The following is a 19,732-nucleotide window of genomic DNA, read 5'->3' on the forward strand; positions in this document are numbered from 1 at the left end:
TGTGGAGCTGACTTTGACGTCATGGCCAAGTGTAATTCACTTGCGTTCACTGGTTCTTTCCATGTTTTTTTTTTTCTAAGCTAATTTTAGCACACAACAAACCAAGAAGGAAAAATGACCAAAAATAGCCAAAACAAGACAAAAGTAATTCTTTCTTTGTCAAATAATTGATATCGCTTGCGATTCGAGTTTTTGTGCTCTAAAAATAAACTATACAATTTAAATAACATATAATCCTTAGACAAATACAAATACGACAAACTCAATAGACCCCTGTATTTTTTTTAAGTACGGGGTCTAAATATAACCATCTATATACTCTATATTTTCTACTCCACTAACGTTGCTTGGACCTGAGCCATTTTCTAGGGGATTCCCGAGTCACAATCTTAAACGCCACTGCGCTAATTTATTAATAATTATTATTGTTATTTGGATTATTATTATTTTATTGTTGTGTGTAGGCTGATTTATCAAATGTTACGTTCCGCAGCTCACGTTTCGCATTCAATTTTTTACTGTCACATAATTTAATTAATGGTTTGGGTATTGAACTTTACAGTGGGCACACAATAAACTTTTTATGGCACATCAACAAATATTGTGTGCAAACTGTAGAGCAAATGTGACATTAATGGGAAATGGTAACAAAAGATCTTGCTTTGATTCGAGATTATTGGATTCAAAATGAATAAATACATTTTTGTATAACCGAAACTCCAAGCCAAGCAGACAAAACTTGTCCTACTCCAAGGGAATTTTATAAACATCTTTAAGTTGACATCGCCTGACAATAATTGCTATACACAAACCACAACATCAACAAACACTTTGAAAACGTAAGATTATGTGCCCAGTTTGTCCACATGGCGTATGCTTAATGTAATTTGCTATCATGACTTTTCGCAAGCTGTTGTGAATGCTGCTGGAATGCGTTTTGTGTTTGCCACATAAAATTATTTAATCAAAATCTTAAATGTGCCATTTAAATTCTTGGCAAGAGCCACAGAATGTTTCCTGGGCAACACGAGAAAGTGCTACGCCCATAGACCGATACCAAGTTCAACAGAATGGGAGACGTCGAGTCGTCGAGGCGATAGACAAACAAACTAATTTTGTTCGCTGCGGTTGCGGCAGACATGATGGCCAACTTGGCCCAAAACGTGGAGTTGAGCTGAGTTAAGGGCGCAATCAGTGCGGTATGCCACGCCCACACTTGAATGTTGACCTCAACACACATAGATAATAATATGAATATGTGTGTGTGTGCTTGAAAGTCAAAGCACGTCTGTCATTGGTAATTTTGAGCATGTCATAATGATAACTCAAACACAGGACACACACACATACAGTCTGTCAGGATATTCAGGACATTCAGGGCATGTGACTTAAGGTTCAACTTTTTGGTTTAGCCAGCAAAATAATGTTGCATGTACGCATTGATAAATGTGTTGCAGTTATTAAATTAGCCCAAAACCCAAAAAACATTTCCAAATAATTGTCAAGCTAAAAATAAACGTTAAAGTATTTGAATTTGAAATTTTTGCGAATTAAAGGAAAATTCTTTTAAAAAGTCTTTTGAAATGTTTGTCATCTTGAAAAAAACATTGTCTTATATTAATATATTGTTAGACTTTACCTACACTCTTTATTCTTTTGCTGCTCAACAAAGCGTGATAGGACAGCACTCGGAAATAGGAAACTGAGGCGGGAAATAAGTTTGCAACAAAAAGATTTATGATAAGAAACTAGCTGGCGACGCCTCAGTTACAGTCTGGGGCATACAATTTCAATATTTCTTCATCTAAGATGCCGAGGAAAAACGGCAACGCGTGTAAATTGAAAATCTTACTCAAGTAGCCTGACAACATTTTCACTCCCTCTCTCTCTCCCCTTTCTCTTCGTTCGCTCGGGTTGTCTATTAAATTGGAAATGTGATAGGAAAACAAAACTCTAGTGCGCTGTTAAAGTTTTGTTAAATGTTTCAAAATTTGCAACACGAACGAATGAGAAATGAATAATATTGCGCATACGGCGCGTGGTCCAGGCGGCAGTCATCTTCAACGCACGTCGTGGGGGCCCCCCATAAACATTTGCCATACAAGTCATTAAAATTAGCTATAATTAAAGTCGTTCGCATGAAAACAGCAATTAGATTTTGCTTTTTTATATGTATTTTTTCTTTTGAGAAATTACTCATACGCAGCGTGTGTTGATGCGGCACATGCGGGCACTGAAAAGGCAATCGAGTGTGTGCTGGAATTAAATGAGAAATGCGGGAGAGCAGCTATATGAATATTGTTTAATGTTAAGCTCTGCTTGATACTACATTCGTTTTTTTAGTATTTTTGTGGTAGTTTCTTGGTAAAGATAGAAGATTAAATTCTAAACATTTAACAATTTCATTATTAATAATTATAATCTTGTTATCTTGGTATCGTTAAGGTTCCTTATGGGTAGTTTAGGAAGTGAGAGATATATTATTACTTTTATTATTTTCATAGCAAAGTTAAAATGTTTTTAGAGGTTATATTTTTCTGGTATAATTATTTATTTATTTTATTTTTCTTATTATTACCATGCTAAGGTTAATTTATATTTACAGCACAATCCACAATAAAATATACTTTATAGGCATTTTAATAAGTAGATAAATAAATAAATTTTCACATTGAATGAAAGAAATAATAATTTTATAGTATTTACGCATCATATGTTGGGAATTTGTTAAATGTTCTTTTTGCATTGTCATTTATGGCTTTTATATTGCTAGACAAGTTACAGCACGTTTATGAGCTGCCATTTGGCTCCAACAATTTTGTGACCTTCACTTGTGCCCGGTGTATACATATAAAATATTTGAATTGCCAACGGCATAACAATAAAAAAAACTATCACATATGTATGTAAAGACTTTGTCAATATATTTATATACTTAAATACTCATAGAGCACATTTAAATATAAATATGTATATGTTTGTTATGTGTATAAACTTATTTAAGTTTTGATAGTTAAATGTCAAAGCTGCCGGCATTAGCTCCATTTAAAGTCAACGCCGTCGCCGACAGACACGCGCACATTTCTCGCTCTTCCTCTTTTTTCCTCTCTCTCTTTCTTTATCTGTAAGTAGTTTCTGCTGTGTCCGTCTATATAACGTTTAATGGCTACCATAAAGCTGTAGTTACCCACTTCCACTTCCAAGTGTGCAGCTCATTAAATTGCACATTTAAAGTTAACGAAAATGGTCAGCAAAATGTTTTTGTTAACTGAATTCGAATAGCTAACGCTTTTGACATGTTATAGAAGTGCAAAATATTACACCTATTGCAATACTAAAAGTAATAATAATAACACTTATAATAATTGATACATGCGTTGCAAACTTTTCACTGTCTAGCAAAAAATTATACGAAATCTTGAATAAAATCAAATTTGATATCACTATGATTGTCTGCCTTGCCCTTTGTTTAATCACGGCCTTAATAATATTATTTTTATTATTTTTATCAGGGTATAACATCGTAACCGGTATTGGTACCGTTAACCGAAACTAACCGTTTCATTTTAGTACCGAAAGTAAAACCGTTACAGAAATTAATTCTCTTACAAGAACCGAAAACCAATCACGTACCGGTACGGTTGTGGTAAAGTGGCTAGGTCAAAGAGTTGACCAACTTTCAACTGTCATAACTTAATCAAATCTGCCCCGATTTTCAAGCGGAATGTCATTTTGATCATGGTTTGGCTTCTAAAATTATTCTGCACTCAAATTATGTTCATTTAAAAAATTTAATTATTTTTGACCAAGACTCGACTTTGATGGAAAGATTCCCCCCTTTGAAATTTCGAAAATTCAATGTTTTAAATCTCAAGTTTTCACTTTTAATCAACTCCTTATATCGTAATTAGTATAAAACAACACTTTAAATTTGATTCTGAGACCGTTCATTTTCTTGTAAAAAGCGTGTCAAAATTAAGAAATATTTTGTCTTGTAAAGTTATTAGGTCAGAGGCTTGAGCAGCTTCGAACTGTCATAGCTTGAACAAAACTGGCCTGATTTTCAAACGGACTGTCATTTTAACCATGGTTTGGCATCTTAATTTATTCTGCATTCAAATTTAGTTAAATTCGTTCAAAAAATGTTATTCCTCTTGATTTAGATATTTACTTTGATTTCAAAATTATTATAAAACGACACCTAAACATTTTAAAATGTTTTAAAATTATTTTGTTGCTTGAACCGAAAGAAAAAAACTGAAATAGAACCTTTTACCGAAATAATTATTTCGAGACGTTTATTTGTTACGGTTTGATTCCTTGATTTCTATTCATATTTATATATTACATATATATATATGTGTATTATGTATACTGTCATAGTCAGACAGCGAATTTTTTTGTGCATGATTGTAAATCTGTTTTGCGGCTCGGCTTGTTTGCGATAATAATTGAATGCACGAGCTGGCATGTGATAATGAGATTTATTGTTTGTTTACTCAATTATTAAAGCCAGCTCAATTTGGCTTACTTGGGCTGTTTCTTAACTGGCAAATGCTCCACATGCCCCATATGCCGCTCTGTCTGCTATGCCAATTTCCACTTTGATTGGAATGTGTTACATGCGCACAAACATCAGCCACGCGTGCATCGTATCACCTTTTTTTACTTCTCTTATTATTTTTTTGTGTGATACGTTTGATATTCTTTTTGACCAACTCTTTTAATTTTATTGTATTTTAATAATGATAATTCACAAGTTGGCGCTAAAATCAACGAGTTGAATGCGTTGTATCACGCATACGCCGCGTTGTCTCACAGTCAACAAACAGACAAAACAGAAAGTAAAAGAATAAGTGAAACTTCATCGCGTAGTTTAAGTCAACTGTACAAAGCAGCAACAGGTTATTGATCCACAAAAGAAAAAAAATTAAATGAAATAAAATAAAAAAAACACTTAAAGCGTTTTAATGCAATCCTCCTGGTTGCCTTCTTCCACATTCTTCTTGCCACTTTCCACTTGCTACAAGCTACATGCTGTCCGTCCTTCACTAATCGATGCCAAAGTGACGCGTTTGCCGCCGTCGCCGCCTAATGACACTTACGCCCACTCACACCAATTTTTATTTGCCTCTCTCTTTATCTGTGTGTGTGTAGACATTGTTGTCTATTTGTATTGCCACAAAAAAAAAATACGAGAATGAATAAAGAAAATGAAAAGGTCGACTCAATGAATGGCATGCACAAGTTCTAGTTACTATCATATACACTGAGAGAATGTAGCGTTTTTCAATTAAATTGTTAAATAATATCTAAATTAAAACCATATGATAATGGGACAATCTTCAATGGTCCACAAAGGACTTAATCTACTAGGCAATAAATCATTCTAGCTACCTTCATAGACTACCGTCTATAGTGGTATGATTTGATTAAGTACAATTTGCTCTGCTATTTTTCTAAGTGTAGCATTTGTTATCTGTTATCTTAACTTGCTCGCAAAACTCTGGCGTGCGACATTAATGAACATCGTTTGCTTAGCCAGACATGGACAGCCGAACAATATACCTATCTTCTCTCTACGTCCTCTTCTCTCTGCTGGTTCTTTGTACTCTACCCACTATTACTTTTACCTATGCTATTGACATAATGTAAGCGACCGCTAACCATCAACCGTCAGTCTGAGTTTTTGTGAGTGTATGTGTGTGTGCGTCTAGGTGTGTGTGTGTGTGAGTGTGTAACTTTATGCATTTCTGTGTCTGTGTAATGTTTGCGGTTGTCGCCATTGGCATAAAAATAGTTTTGTGGCTGTTTTTTTTTGTATTCAGCTCTTTTTTGTTCGCTTTTGTCGTTGCTGTGGTTACACACCGGTTGCTAGGGGTAGATATGAATACGAGTACGAGTACCAAGAACAGATAGCGAAAATAGCTGTTCACAATTTTAATAGTTGCGACTACGGTGCGTATGAGCAATGCATGTAAGCAGCAACAACAAACAATGAATGACAAATCATTTAACTGAATTCACTAATTGAAACTTTTTCGACTGCCTTTTCATTAACTCAAGTAGGATTTGCTCTCCAACTTTGGGCAGCATTAAATTGTTTTTTTCTTTAATTATTATTGAGACATAAAAAGGTCTTTTGCAAAAGTTTCTTGACTTCCAAAGCGTTTTTTCAGTCTGTTTAACAGCGTAGTTATAGTCAGTTTGATAAATTTTTCAAAGTGTTATGATTTCTTTTGCGACCCTTCGAATTCTTGTTTGACACGATACCTCTTTTATTATATATTTTTTTTTTATTAGTAAACTTAAGACATTGATTCGAATTTTCTTTAAAGCGAATACATACTTGTGCTCTCTACACTCATATTCTTGCTCTTTAGAATATGATAGACTCGAAATATTGATGATGATGGTTGCATTTGAATTTTATTGATCGTCTAAATCTCCTTTAAATACTGGTAACTTGTACAGCTGCTATAAGAATATCTTGTATTAATTTAAGCTACCAAACCAATTACCATTGCTGATAATGCTAATAGATGTACATTTAAGTCAAGTTTGATTAAGTGTGCTTATATTTTCTTGTTCTGCTTTTGTCGGAAATTAAAACAAACATTTTCAATTCAAAGAATCACTTTAGCAATCAACTTCAATGAAAATTGCAGTCTTGCAATCAGCCAGTATCAACACATTTTGGCCCAGTCTATTCCATTAAGAGTGGTAAACGCAGTTGAAATCCTTTTGTCTGCCACATGCCACTTGCTACGTTGAAGATGACGATGATGATGATTTCTATTGTTGAATACCGCTGCACTTCGCTGAACGGAAATTAAATCATTTCCGCTGTCAACTGTTGCTGCCAAGAAGTGATGCAACAGCTGGCAACTGAAATTAAATCATTGAAGATCTCTCTCTTCACTTCAAGTGGCGGCCAATGGACGTCGTTAATTCAATACCCAATTGTCAATATAAGTACAAGTATTGACTGACTGCTAGACTGTCTGACTGAATGCATAAGTGCCACTGAGAATAAGATTAGCTACTGCGGTTTGCTGTCAGTCTATTTTTTTTCTTCTTTTATTTTGCATGGCGATTGTAAACTGAGTTCAGACAACAAACCAAACCAATCCAATGCAAACTCAACCCAACCCATTTTAACCAAACCAAACTGAATCCGACCTATAATAGATATATACTGGTAAGATTTTTAAAAGAGCTTATGTGTTTGAAAACAATAATCATAACCGATGAGTTCCTTTGCTGTAATCGATATTTGAGTATGATTACAAAGAATTATTTTGCTTATTTCAAGATGCTTTTTAAGTACTTTTCAACAGCTTTTCAATATAGGTAATTTGACTGATCCTTAATTTAATTTTAAGCCACATTTTGGTCTCTTTTTGATGACAAGTTTTTACAAACCAAATGTGAGCTTCAAATCAAGTGATATCTTCATAATTGAAAGTTTATACTTTCTATGGAGAACGTCATTAATTTTTAGAGGGTATTTGAACTGCGACTCCTTAGTTCTTGTTGTATTTGCTTTTGGCTTACAAGTAGTATTTGGTTGGTCTGTACGAGCTGTTTGTTGGCCATGTTGATTTTATTTAACTGACATTTCAGTGCTTGTCTGCCTACGTGTGCTGTTCTGTGTTGTGTGTGTTCTGCTGCATTGTCTGCTTGTCGTGTGGCCGCCCACACTTGCCACCAGACCGTGCCCCTGCCACGTTTTAAGGGACCTTTTCGGCCTTTGTTTGCTTATCAATTGGCGTCTGTCTGCAATTGCATTTGGGCTGCGGCTAAAGTGTTAATTGAATTGCCAGCATCAAAGTCGCTGGGCTTAAGGCTGAATAAAAAACCACAGAAAGTGTGCAGAAATTATGAAAAAAGAATTCTACTTGCCTGCAGAATTTTTATCAAATTCATTAATCTTAACAGGTCTTGAGAGTGCATTCGTAGCTCATTAAAATTAACAATCGTACAAATTGAATAAATAAACAATTGCTATTATGCAACTGCAACAACGTGCTGCAAAGCCAAACAATAATAAACAATACCAAAGTCAGCAACAACATATTAAAAAGTTTGTCAAATATTGCGGCCATTTGGCGGCAGCAAGGTCAACACAATTGAGTCCTCAGCTAAGAGAACAACAACAACAATATTCGCTGCTGAAAATAACAACAACAATAACAACAACAAATACAGTTTACGTTACGCGGCAGCGCTGCTTAAAGTTGACAAAATTAAATTCATTAAAACGGAGGGTTTAACATTCGCATTGCTGGCGGGCCCCATGGGCCAAGCGGCAAGTATGTGTCGATTTCGTGGTTGTCGCTACAAAAACAAGAACAAAAACAATAAACAACAGCAACAGCAGCAACATCAAACACCTACGCATAGTCCACAACAACAACAAGTGGATGAGACAACGGCAACAACAGGTGAGAAACAACAACTATCCAAAGATGAACACGGAAAAATCTTGCAAGTGTAAAAAATATACACAAAAATGTTGTCGCAAGAAACAACAGCAATAACAATATTTTCCCATCGATCTACTGCACTCATGTTGCAACTTAAAAGAATGAACAAACAGAAAAAGTGAATGATAGTACAAATTTGTTCTCATTTGCACATTTGCCAACTTTCAATTTGCATTTGGCTTTTACAACAAAATCAACACATAACATGTACGTAAAGCATATATATAAAGAGGTATTTGAATTATGCACTTATGTACACTTTACATAAAAAACATTCAACTTTATGAATCTTTTAATTAATTAAAGACGAAGTTTAGAAAAATTTTATTATCTTTAAGTTACTTAAAAATAATTTTTTTTAATAAATATTTTTTATAAATTTTACAATTTTTTAGTTGTTTTAGGATATAATAATATAAGTACGTTTGCAGTAAGTTAGTATCAGCAAATGCACTAGATTTATTTATTTATTTGTTTTGAATTTGAGCAGAGTGCTTGTAAAACATAATTGTTGTGCTTGTGCAGCTCTCTAATACATATATTAATGTTAAGGTTTGTTATTTAGAGAATAAACAGTAATAGTATTTTAATAATAAATGTAAAAAGTCAGATATCTTTTACTAAAATTTGCTTAAGCTTTTCACAATAATTTTAAAGATCCAGCATATCTGCTAGTCGTTTAACTCTTCTATTGTGCGAGCACTTTTAACTTTTATTTTTTTGCTGTTACTATAAGTAAAATTACATTGCAATGCTGTGGAAAAATTTGCCATAGCAGGCTAAGCCTGGGGCGGGATGTCTTATATAAAGCTGACGCATCATCAAACCGCAGTCGCAGCAGAGTGCCAATGCCGTTGGTGAAGGGGGCGTGGTCGCGCCCACTCATGCACGATACGCTGTCATTTGACTTTCGAGTGGGCAAGAGGAGGTACACATGTGTATCCCAGATGAGGTGTACGGGGAATGGGTAATACGTGAGGCATGAGAGGGATTGAGGAGTGCTGCCAAATGTTTTGCAGCAGCTTAAGCATGTTGCATGTTGCCTGTGCAAGGCAAATGCAGCTTAAAAGATTTAGTGTAGCACATATATGGTGGGAGACGGATTTAGAAGAGCAGAGGGAAGAGCAGAGGAGAAATGCATGTAAGTGCAGCACTCGTTTGTGTCACTCTTCTTCACCCGCTTCCTTTTGAGCTTGCTCATAAATTTCTCAACATTAAGTAGCCAACTTTAAACTTCCATTGGTAGCTTAAGCACCAAGACGAGCCAAAAACCTATACATAGTAATACCAGGGACCGAGAGAAATGTATTAATAAATAAAATGCACTATACGACATTCTTAAAAAAATGGCAAACCAAATATGTGATGAACTGAAATTTATGTTGTGAATATCCATTCCGAAAATTGAATTTCCACATGTGCACACATTTTTAATGTTTGTTGACAATGCGGAGAAAGAAAAATAAGAAAGAACACTTTTCAAATAACAAATGGCAGATTTTTCATAAAAATGAAAGCAAATAATAAATTGTATTGCAATGTAGCGAGAATTTTCGTAATAACTTTATTCAACTTGTTAAAGTCAACAACATTTCTGGTTAAAAGGAAAAAATTATAGAGACCACACAGGTCAAAAGAATTTTTTTTATGGAAATACAATAAAATATTTATGTATTTTCGCATATGTTTTCCTTTGAATGAACTGTTAGCGTTATAAAAAATGTATTCTCTCTATGTAAATCTTGGCTCTGCCTTGGAACTATCATTTATTGTAATGATTTTATTGTTAAAAAGCCAAACAATATATTATAACTTTTGTTGCTTTCGATAAATTTAATAAGTACTCAAAATTTCTTTAAGAAACTTGCATTAACTAGCTTATCAAATGCATGACCATTTTTGTGTTGCAATTCTTGGTAACTGCTTCAGTTAAACTCATGAATTGAACCCTAGCACACTAAACGCCATCAATTTGTAAATGCTTCAGCTCGTCAGCTTATTCCAGAGAGTCAAGTTGTCAGTGGTTGGGAGCAACTCGTTTCAGGAGTATATATTTGCTTGTTACCCTTTGAGTCCTGTGTGTCTGTGTGTGAGATGTTTGGCTTATTTTGTTATAAGCTGTACACCAAAAAGTTGATCATAAATCAAATTTATACACACACACCGACACACTCTAGTAATTTTAAATTGAATGACAAACTCTTGCTCTGATATCTTTAGATATCCATCACAATCACCATGGCAGGGATACAAGTATTTATTTCTATTTTTAGCACTTAATAAGTTGCTCAATGGGCGCCATTACAGAGACCAGATACGTTAGAGAGGGAGGAATAAGAGGGATAATGGGGTATTGGGGTTGAGTGACAATATTTCACGGAAATTGCCAATATTTCCGGTTAATGTTAAGTTGACTGAGTCGACACAGTTTGAGTGCGTTGCCTGTATCCCATTTTGGCTTATTTATGGCATTACGTATACGCCGCGTGAGACAATGCTTTAAATGCTCTTAATTGTCTCGCGAGAGTCTGTTGAGCCAGCCCCCAAATTGATGAGCTGGAAAAGCAATTTAGTTGAATTTATGTACACAGTTGCAGCAAAAATGAATTTGTTTTCCTTTTTTTTTTACACTTTTTTGTTCGCAAAGTGCTAAAATTAAAAATTTAAACAGACAGCAAGTAAGAGAGAGCGAGCAAGAGCGAGAGAGAGAGAGAGCTTGCGAGCGTGTGTCAGTTTTTATCCTATGATTATACAGCAATTTGCATATGGTCTTTAAAAGGGGTGAGGCCATGGTCGTGGCAGAGGGGGCTCCTCCCTCCGCACTCGCGCGTGACTTTGCAGCGCGCTTAAAGGATATGTCGGCCATTTGCAATGCAAATGTTGTCGTGCAATCGAATTGGGAACACACATAAAAATGTCAGCAGATGTGAAAATTCAATAAGTCAAATAACCGAAATAATGATTTCATATAAGAACTTTGTCATTGTCATTATTTTGGGTTTCTTGAAATAAAATACTCATTTTTGTGTCAATGTTTTTGTACTAATGAAATAATTTTAATTCCGACTTTGATATTTATAATCTCTGGTTTTAGTCGAAGGCGTAGATAATTTGATAATCCATCTCCCAATAAAATAATCTAATCTAATGTAATAAATACATCATATATTTATTATCATTTATTTTCTCTGTTTCTTGCAGGCCTGCACTTGCGGAGCATTGAGGAGCCAGCGTCGACGCCACTGCAGCTAGCGGCTAGAATGCCCGCGGAGCAGGGGGGCACAGGGTACGGAATGAGTGAGCATAGCTTGCTTCTTGCCACACGCACCGGTGTCCCCCTGCCGCTATCACAGCAACAGCAATCCCCCGCCCACTATCAGTACAACAACAGCAGCAACAGTAATTGCAACATTAGCGGCAACAACATTAACGGCAACAACATCAATGGCGGCAACAATCACATAACTGCCGGCTATGTTGCAACCACAGCAGCTGCCTACCAACAACATTCACAACAACAGCACCCACACCAACATGTGTTGTATCACCAACAGCAGCAACAATATCAGGGGTATTCCCATCATTATCATCAGACTTCATCACCACAGCATAGTCGACCTTATGATCCAGAGCATGCGCGGATGGAGGCGTGGATGGATGAGAATCAGGAGTTTGTACAGGATTATTTTATAAGGTGAGTTGACAACTCTGAAACAAACTTAAAGTGGAACAAAAAAAATCCACACATTATTAGGGCCAATTAAGACTTACTGATTTCTCAAGAATAAGTATTAAAGTTATGTAAATCCAAACTGTGAATCGAGTTTTGAGTTTGAAATGAAAAAAAAAAATCGAGTTGCCGAACAATCGGCAAATAATACATCAAGTTACAATACCAGTTACAAAAATGAACAGAATGGAAATAAATTAAATTTTCAAATTTTAATGCAGAATCCAATAAGATGCCAAATTATGATAAAATTTACATTCCTCATGAAAATAGTTTAAGATTTGACAAAGTAATGGCAGTTTGCAGTTCTTAATGAAGAAGAAAGGGAAAGGTATAGAAAATATGAACAGTGATGTAAATAAATTTAATTTTTCAATTTTAAAGCAGAATCAAAGTAGAGGTCAAATGATGGAAAATTTATTATTATTATTATGTTCTGATAAATCGATTAATAATAAATTCTTGTGTTAAGCGCTCATTTACTCTAAGAATATCTTAAGTTATGAGGCTTTACAAAGTTGTTTAAATTGCAATGTCATGCGCCAAAGGCTGGCTTTGATGCCACTGCCATAGTTTCGTCCGTATTTATGGGCAGCCAAGCGGCTGGCTGACCGTTTCCGCCGTTAACCGGAAATTGACACTGACACACACATACATAGAGATGGGTAAGGGGGTAGGGATAGATATAAATATGCGTATGTGTGTGTGTTAGGGACATTCGCTTGTGTCGGCCCTTGGCTATGACACATAATAAAAATCACTAACAACTAAAAACATAAATTGGGCTTTATTTTCATGGCCAACAGACGATGTCGGTCCTTTGGCTCCACAGTTTTGCTGTTGTCTCCTTTTGATTGTAGTTGCTGTTGTTGTGCTGTCGGTTTGCCGTTGGGCGTGTTGGGCACATTAAACGAGCCAGAAAAAAGGCTTAATTTTGTGTACTTTGCATAAGAATATGTCAGACATATGAAAAAGAGAGTCTGCTGTTTGAACAGTTTTTCGACTAGCTAACAGTTACTACCCCTTCTCTCACACTCTCTCTCTTCTCTGTGCTCTCAAAAGAGTTGGTCGCTGTGATTGCTAAATTTTTATGCCTCACGCGCGTGTTGCCATAGGGACACATGTGGGTTCTGTGGCATGCAGCATGACGCCAAATTATTCGCTTGCTGAATATTTATGAGCTGGCATTTTTATTAGACAATTTCATTTGGTGGCGCATGCATGTAAAGTCCACTGACCAAACATGCTTAATTTTTAATAGTAATTTAATACGTTTGGACTCTCTCTTTATCCGTTGCAGAAAGGCAACTCGTCAGACAGTGGATGCTTGGCTCGTGTCGCATGCCACAACCGCTGGCAACGATGTCATTAGCAGCACTTCACCCACACATCCAAATGGACAGACGAGTAGCTCACGAGGCGGCTCCGGAGCTACAACTCCCGTGCGGTAAGTTCGAATAAATACTTGATATTTCTCAAGTAAACTTAACTAATGATATCGTTTTCACTTTCAGCAAAATCTCGGCTCATGAGTTTGAGCGCGGCGGCCTCTTGAAGCCCATTGTCAATACTATCGATGGAACACCCACATTTTTGAGCATTGCCCCTCAGTTGGATAACTCGACTGGCAGTTGCAGCAATTTGCAAAATGTTGGCGGTGTCGTTGCTGGACAATATCAGTATCAGCCTCAGCATCATCATTATCATCACAATCACAATCATCAGCATTATCAGCATAGTCATTATCAGGCTGGCGGCGCCGTTGGCAGCAGCAGCAGCAACTGCAGTGCCCCCATTGGCCCCGGTGGCAATGCCACAAGTCCCAACAACTCTTATCCGTATCCCTATCATCATTGTCATCAACGGCCACAGCGTCTTTCCCGCATTGAGCTGAAGCAGCTGGATGAGAAGGAGCTGATCTTTGAACTGGTTCGTATATAGCATTTTAATTAACAGCTCTAACAAATTGAATAAAATATATAGAAAAAAATGATTTAATAATTGACAAGTTAAGAGATTTACGAAGTTAAGGCAGACGACACAAAAATTGATTATATAAATTGTAAAACTAAACCTATTTAAATAATTGAACTACTCGAAAAAGAAAGTAGATCTACTGCACATTCATTTGTCTAAAATGATTCAGAATTCGATGGAAAAAACCTCAATAAAAAAGCGCGCATTCGGACCAAATAATTGGCTTTATAGCCCATAACGCCTACGCTTCATGGAATTGCATACATTTTCAAATGAATTTCTATCGTCAGTTTATTTATAAGTTGTTACAACACGCTTGCTGCAATTGATTTTGCACATATGCAACATCATATTTGCCTACTACTTGGCCGGCTGACGTTATTATCAGCAAACAGTTAAGAGGCACGGCCCGGTCAAACATACAAACAACATTGAGCTATATTGTCACAGACGTCACTCAGTCACACACACTGAGCTAGTCAGTCGGTCTGTCTGTCCGTCAGTCAGTCAGTTTGTTCTACACTATTATATTTAGCTGATTGAGTTGTTTGTTTAACCAGAACACCCCACATTACGTGCATGTCGAATGTTCCCACTTATTGGGAACTGTAACATTTACGGCACCACTTAACTTAAAATTCTATTGAATAATCATAAATGTGGTTTCGCTTTTTCATTTCTTTTCCAGGTAAAGGACATTTGCAATGAGCTGGAAGTGCGCACGTTATGTCACAAGATTTTACAGAATGTTTCCATATTGCTGAATGCGGATCGGGGTTCATTGTTTCTGGTGCAGGGACGCTGCAATGGCGCCGATGGACTTAAAAAGTGAGTAGAACTATGAAATATGAACATTAGAAAGAATAGAGTTCAAATTAGAGATCAATATCAAAATCAGATCAAGATAAAGTGACTTGAATTGAATCAACATAATGAAAATATAATAATAAATAATTTTATAATCCGGCATGTCACAGAAATCCCTTTCAACCAAGTTTCCTTTGAAAACCAAATTGTTTTCAGAACTGAGGTAGTCATCGAGTTAAGTCAAAAAAAATCAGCTGACTCCTTTGCTTTTTCCGAGTCAATTTAATTAATAATTAAATCTGTACTTTATCTGTGTCCTGGGGTCTTTCCTGTGAATAGTTTTACTTTGACTTTTTAACTCTATCTCACTTTCTTTCCCTTTAATAGTTTTGTTTTAAGTATTATTTGTTAAAAGAAATCGAAATTCTTTCCTCTTGAGTCACACTTCAAGGTAAAAGTTTATCAACAGCTTTTCCGAGTTTATAAATGCAAAAGAGAATTCAAAATTAATTGCTTCCAAAAATAATGATGCTTTTCTTACATTATTTGAACTTATTTATGCAATCAATAATAACAAAGATTGTTTTGTAGCATTTCTATCTTTAGTTGATCGCTGACGCATATCGTTGTTCGACTTTCCATAGTTTCAAATATTCAAAGGAAAAACTTAATTTTCCACTACCTCAAGCACTTTCTAAGATGACGCTATAAAAAGTTGCGCTTCTTACCTCTTTACTGAGAGCAATTGTTCAGCTTATTGCATCCCACGTTGGGGTATACAGAATTTAACACTAATAACTGTGAAAATTGAATTTCGTAATCAGGCAAGTGCTTTGGCCCGTACTTTGGCTCTTGTGCATTGCCAAAGCGGCGATGACTTCATTGGCCCAAAGCCATTTTGTTGCCAACTTTTTGCGCAGCAGCAACAGTAGCTTCAACTTTGTCTGTGCAACATTTTTGATGGCATTTATTTTTGGCATTTTATGATTTCTCGAATGCAGTTTTTGGCATACAGATAGCGACAGAGAGAGATGTTTAGACAGACAGAGAAAAAAGTAGAGAGAAATGTGTCCTCAGGGGGCCACTTTGTAGGGAAAAACTAATTGTAGAATTGCGGCAAACTCGTTGAACTTATATACATACATTTTATCCAAGATAATACCTAACATTTCCGAACATTTTGCAGATGCCTCGTGTCGAAGCTCTTCGATGTTTGTCCACGCAGCACCGTCGAGGAAATGGAACAGCAGGAGGAAGTGCGCGTTGCATGGGGCACCGGCATTGCGGGGCATGTGGCAGAGAGCGGGGAGCCGGTCAACATACCAGATGCTTACCAGGTCAGTGGAAAGTTTTCAGCAACAATCAATTGACAAATTTGAATGCCATTTCCTATAGACGACCATAAATCAAATGACCCTAAAACGAACTCCAACTTGGACAGTGGCAAATTTGAGACTTGCAAAGATTTATGATGCAAACAGCCGGAGCATTCACATTCGCATTCATTCGACATTTCACATTTCCATCCACATTCACAGCATTCACCCAGCTAGATATATAGAAGTAAAAGTTCAAATTGCTCCAAATTGCTTTTTAAGTTTCAATATTGCTCACTGAATTTAACCTTCCCAAAAGAAAAATATGTATGTGTATTTTTTCTGTGCTGACCAGTAACTTGCTGCCAGGCCAATTGGGCCGTAATTAATCTTGTGGCCAACGAAAAGATACGCCAGTTATGCCCAAGGTTAAGACCATGTTAGGCCATGTTATGATACTTTTTGCTGATAGATCTGAGCCCCCAATTTAAAGGCTTTAAGTCTGTGGGCTATTTGGCGCGTGTCTTTATCTTGTTATTAAAGCCAATTTAAGACATGGCTAACAATTGTATACAATGCACAAGTGTGACGCATTTGAGTGCCCAAATGTGTGTTAGCTCTTTTATCACAACATTTTAGCACAATTAAGTGAATCTTAGACTGATAACTCTACACAATTTGCTCTGAATGTGATGAGGTGTGAGTTGAAGTCTTCAGTTCCCTTCTCTTTCCCTCTGCACAGATGATAGACTTAAGGAACGTTTAGCACGAGTTATTTATTATTGGACTTTGCCTGGCACAAATTGTACGAACAACTATATGAAAGACTGACAAAAAAAAAGTAAAACTGCAAGTCAGGCATGGCCGAAACATTATGACCTACACAAATAGCGGAATTAACAGCTTAAAATTGGTGTAAAAAAGATGAAGATGGATAAATATGCCGGAACATGTGAACATATATGTGGCTTGTTCTGCACAATAGCACAACTGTCTAGACTCTGGGCTTAGGAATACAAAACAAACTATATTTAGACATGCGACAAAGACATTTTTCTATGAACAGCGACAATGCTCTTTATATAAATAGAATCATAACAAGGCCATAACAGCACTTGTAATTATCTTAGTAAATGAAGGAATAAACTTAAATGTATTACAAAATAATATTTCTTTATCAACAAAAGGGAAGTTTATCTTCATTAAGGATGACAATGTTGAACAAAAAAAATATGCTTTCAGTATCTAAAAACATCTTAAAAAATTTGTAACAATTATATTTATGGAATTTCAGTTATAAATATCATAAACTGCCAGTTATTTAGTAAGGTCTTTAACAGAGTCCAAAAAAAGAGAAGAGCTGGAAGAAAATATTACAATAAATAATACAAAATCCGACTTTTTATATCCCACATCTTATTTTAAATAAGAAATCAATCCTTTATTTATTAGCCTATGAAAATTCCTTTAACCATCACTTGGCGTTTTTCAGGATGAGCGTTTCAATTGTGAAATTGATTCGCTGACCGGTTATCGGACAAAAGCCTTGCTCTGCATGCCCATCAAGGATTCTGGCGGGGATGTGATTGGCGTGGCGCAGGTCATCAACAAAATGAATGGCGAATGCTTCTCAGAAATCGATGAAAAGGTGAGTGTGTTCGATCTTAATCACCACATTTGCGGCTTTTGCCGCATGTGCCAGTTGCAGGCTCTTTGTTTGCAGCTACTCTCAAAGTGGCTGCCACATGCAAATTGCATTCATTATTTAACAAAAGAAAAAGCTTAACAAACTGTCAGAACATGGGATTACCCAGCTGTGAGAAAAAGGCTTTTCTTTATGAATTTTTTTCTTCCGCATAATCCGCTCGACAACCGACAGCAAAACTGATGAAATGCTTGAACAATAATCCCTAACTCCGTGTACTTTCTAGGTCTTTGCTTCGTATCTGCAGTTCTGCGGCATCGGATTACGTAATGCACAATTGTTTGAGAAATCTCAACTGGAAATTAAACGGAATCAGGTGCTACTCGACTTGGCCCGCATGATATTCGAGGAGCAGAGCACCATTGAGCATATGGTCTTCCGGATTCTCACCCACATGCAGAGTCTCATTCAATGTCAACGTGTCCAGATTTTGCTTGTCCATGAGGCGGATAAGGGAAGCTTTTCGCGTGTCTTTGACTTCGAGGCGAACGATCTGAGCGAGGAGGAGGCCAATTCAAGGACCAGCCCCTATGAGTCACGTTTCCCCATCAACATTGGCATCACCGGACATGTGGCCACCACCGGGGAGACGGTGAATGTGCCAAATGCCTATGAGGATGATCGCTTCGATGCGAGTGTTGATGAGAATTCCAGCTTCAAGCATCGCTCCATACTCTGCATGGCCATTAAGAATTCGTTGGGTCAGATCATTGGCGTTATACAGCTGATTAACAAGTTCAATGAGCTCGTAAGTTGCATTACATTAATTAATAAAGAAAACTATTTACAAATTTGAAAATCTTTAAAGATGCAAAAAATAAAAATTTAACTTTACAAATTAGAAATGTTTGAAAAATAACAAGAATTTCTAATTAGTTAAGTTTTTGCCTTTGCTACGATTTTTTCATTGGAATTACAACTTTTTACAAACAATTCGTGGAAAAACCAACCAATTAGTTTTTATAGTTGATTTGTTTTTCATATAAAAATGTTGGGGAAATAATAAATTTTTGACTAGTTTTAATTTGTGAGAGTCAACTCTAATTTATTCCTACAGTAAAGAAAGTTTTTTAATTAAATAAATGTAAAACTTTGTTCGCTCTAAATATTGTTAGATTGATTCAAAATGAACTTTGTTTTAAAAGCAAAAAAATTAATTGAATTAAATTTATTTAGAAAACATAAACATAAAAAACATATAAGCAAAAATACATCTTTTTGCAACTAATAAGATAATTTGAGTAGCAGCTATTTTTCTGAAAATCTGAAAATAATGTGAATAATTACTTGCAGGATTTTACCAAAAACGATGAGAACTTTGTGGAGGCGTTCGCCATCTTCTGCGGGATGGGCATCCATAATACGCACATGTACGAGAAGGCGATTGTGGCCATGGCCAAGCAGAGTGTCACCCTGGAGGTGCTCAGCTACCATGCATCAGCCACAATGGATGAGGCACATCGGTTGCGCGTAAGTTTCAAAATACGAAATGGCACCCCAGGGTGTCGTTTCTTATAGTGTGCACAAGAGGGGGAAGTAGGGAAGATGCGGAGTTAAGGGAGCAGCGACTGCATTGCATTTAAATGCTTAATTTGTATGTGAAAAAGGTCGCACAAATGACAGACTGGACTCTGTGTCATTTTGATGTCACTTCATAAAATTCTTGCACTGTTCCGTTTCAGCTTCCATGTTTTTTTTATAGCTCCCG

At 36.2% G+C, this 19,732-nt stretch overlaps 1 protein-coding gene across 4 annotated transcripts in view; it reads left to right on the plus strand.

Annotated features, from left to right (window-relative positions):
- Positions 1–19,732, plus strand: part of LOC117782094 (dual 3',5'-cyclic-AMP and -GMP phosphodiesterase 11) — a 49,706-nt gene that overhangs the window by 22,996 nt on the left and 6,978 nt on the right. For 2 of the 4 annotated variants that reach the window (XM_034619042.1, XM_034619043.1), the window contains 8 exons: positions 11,691–12,183; positions 13,520–13,666; positions 13,734–14,148; positions 14,885–15,024; positions 16,190–16,340; positions 17,812–17,967; positions 18,251–18,772; positions 19,318–19,494. In XM_034619042.1, coding sequence (XP_034474933.1) covers positions 11,691–12,183; positions 13,520–13,666; positions 13,734–14,148; positions 14,885–15,024; positions 16,190–16,340; positions 17,812–17,967; positions 18,251–18,772; positions 19,318–19,494 — 2,201 coding nt within the window. Of the gene's footprint in view, positions 1–8,200; positions 8,448–11,690; positions 12,184–13,519; positions 13,667–13,733; positions 14,149–14,884; positions 15,025–16,189; positions 16,341–17,811; positions 17,968–18,250; positions 18,773–19,317; positions 19,495–19,732 lie in introns of those variants that run through there. The other 2 variants (XM_034619046.1, XM_034619044.1) reach the window with 2 other exon arrangements.

This window comes from Drosophila innubila (assembly GCF_004354385.1).
Source record: "Drosophila innubila isolate TH190305 chromosome 2L unlocalized genomic scaffold, UK_Dinn_1.0 4_B_2L, whole genome shotgun sequence".
Lineage (NCBI taxonomy): Eukaryota > Metazoa > Arthropoda > Insecta > Diptera > Drosophilidae > Drosophila > Drosophila innubila.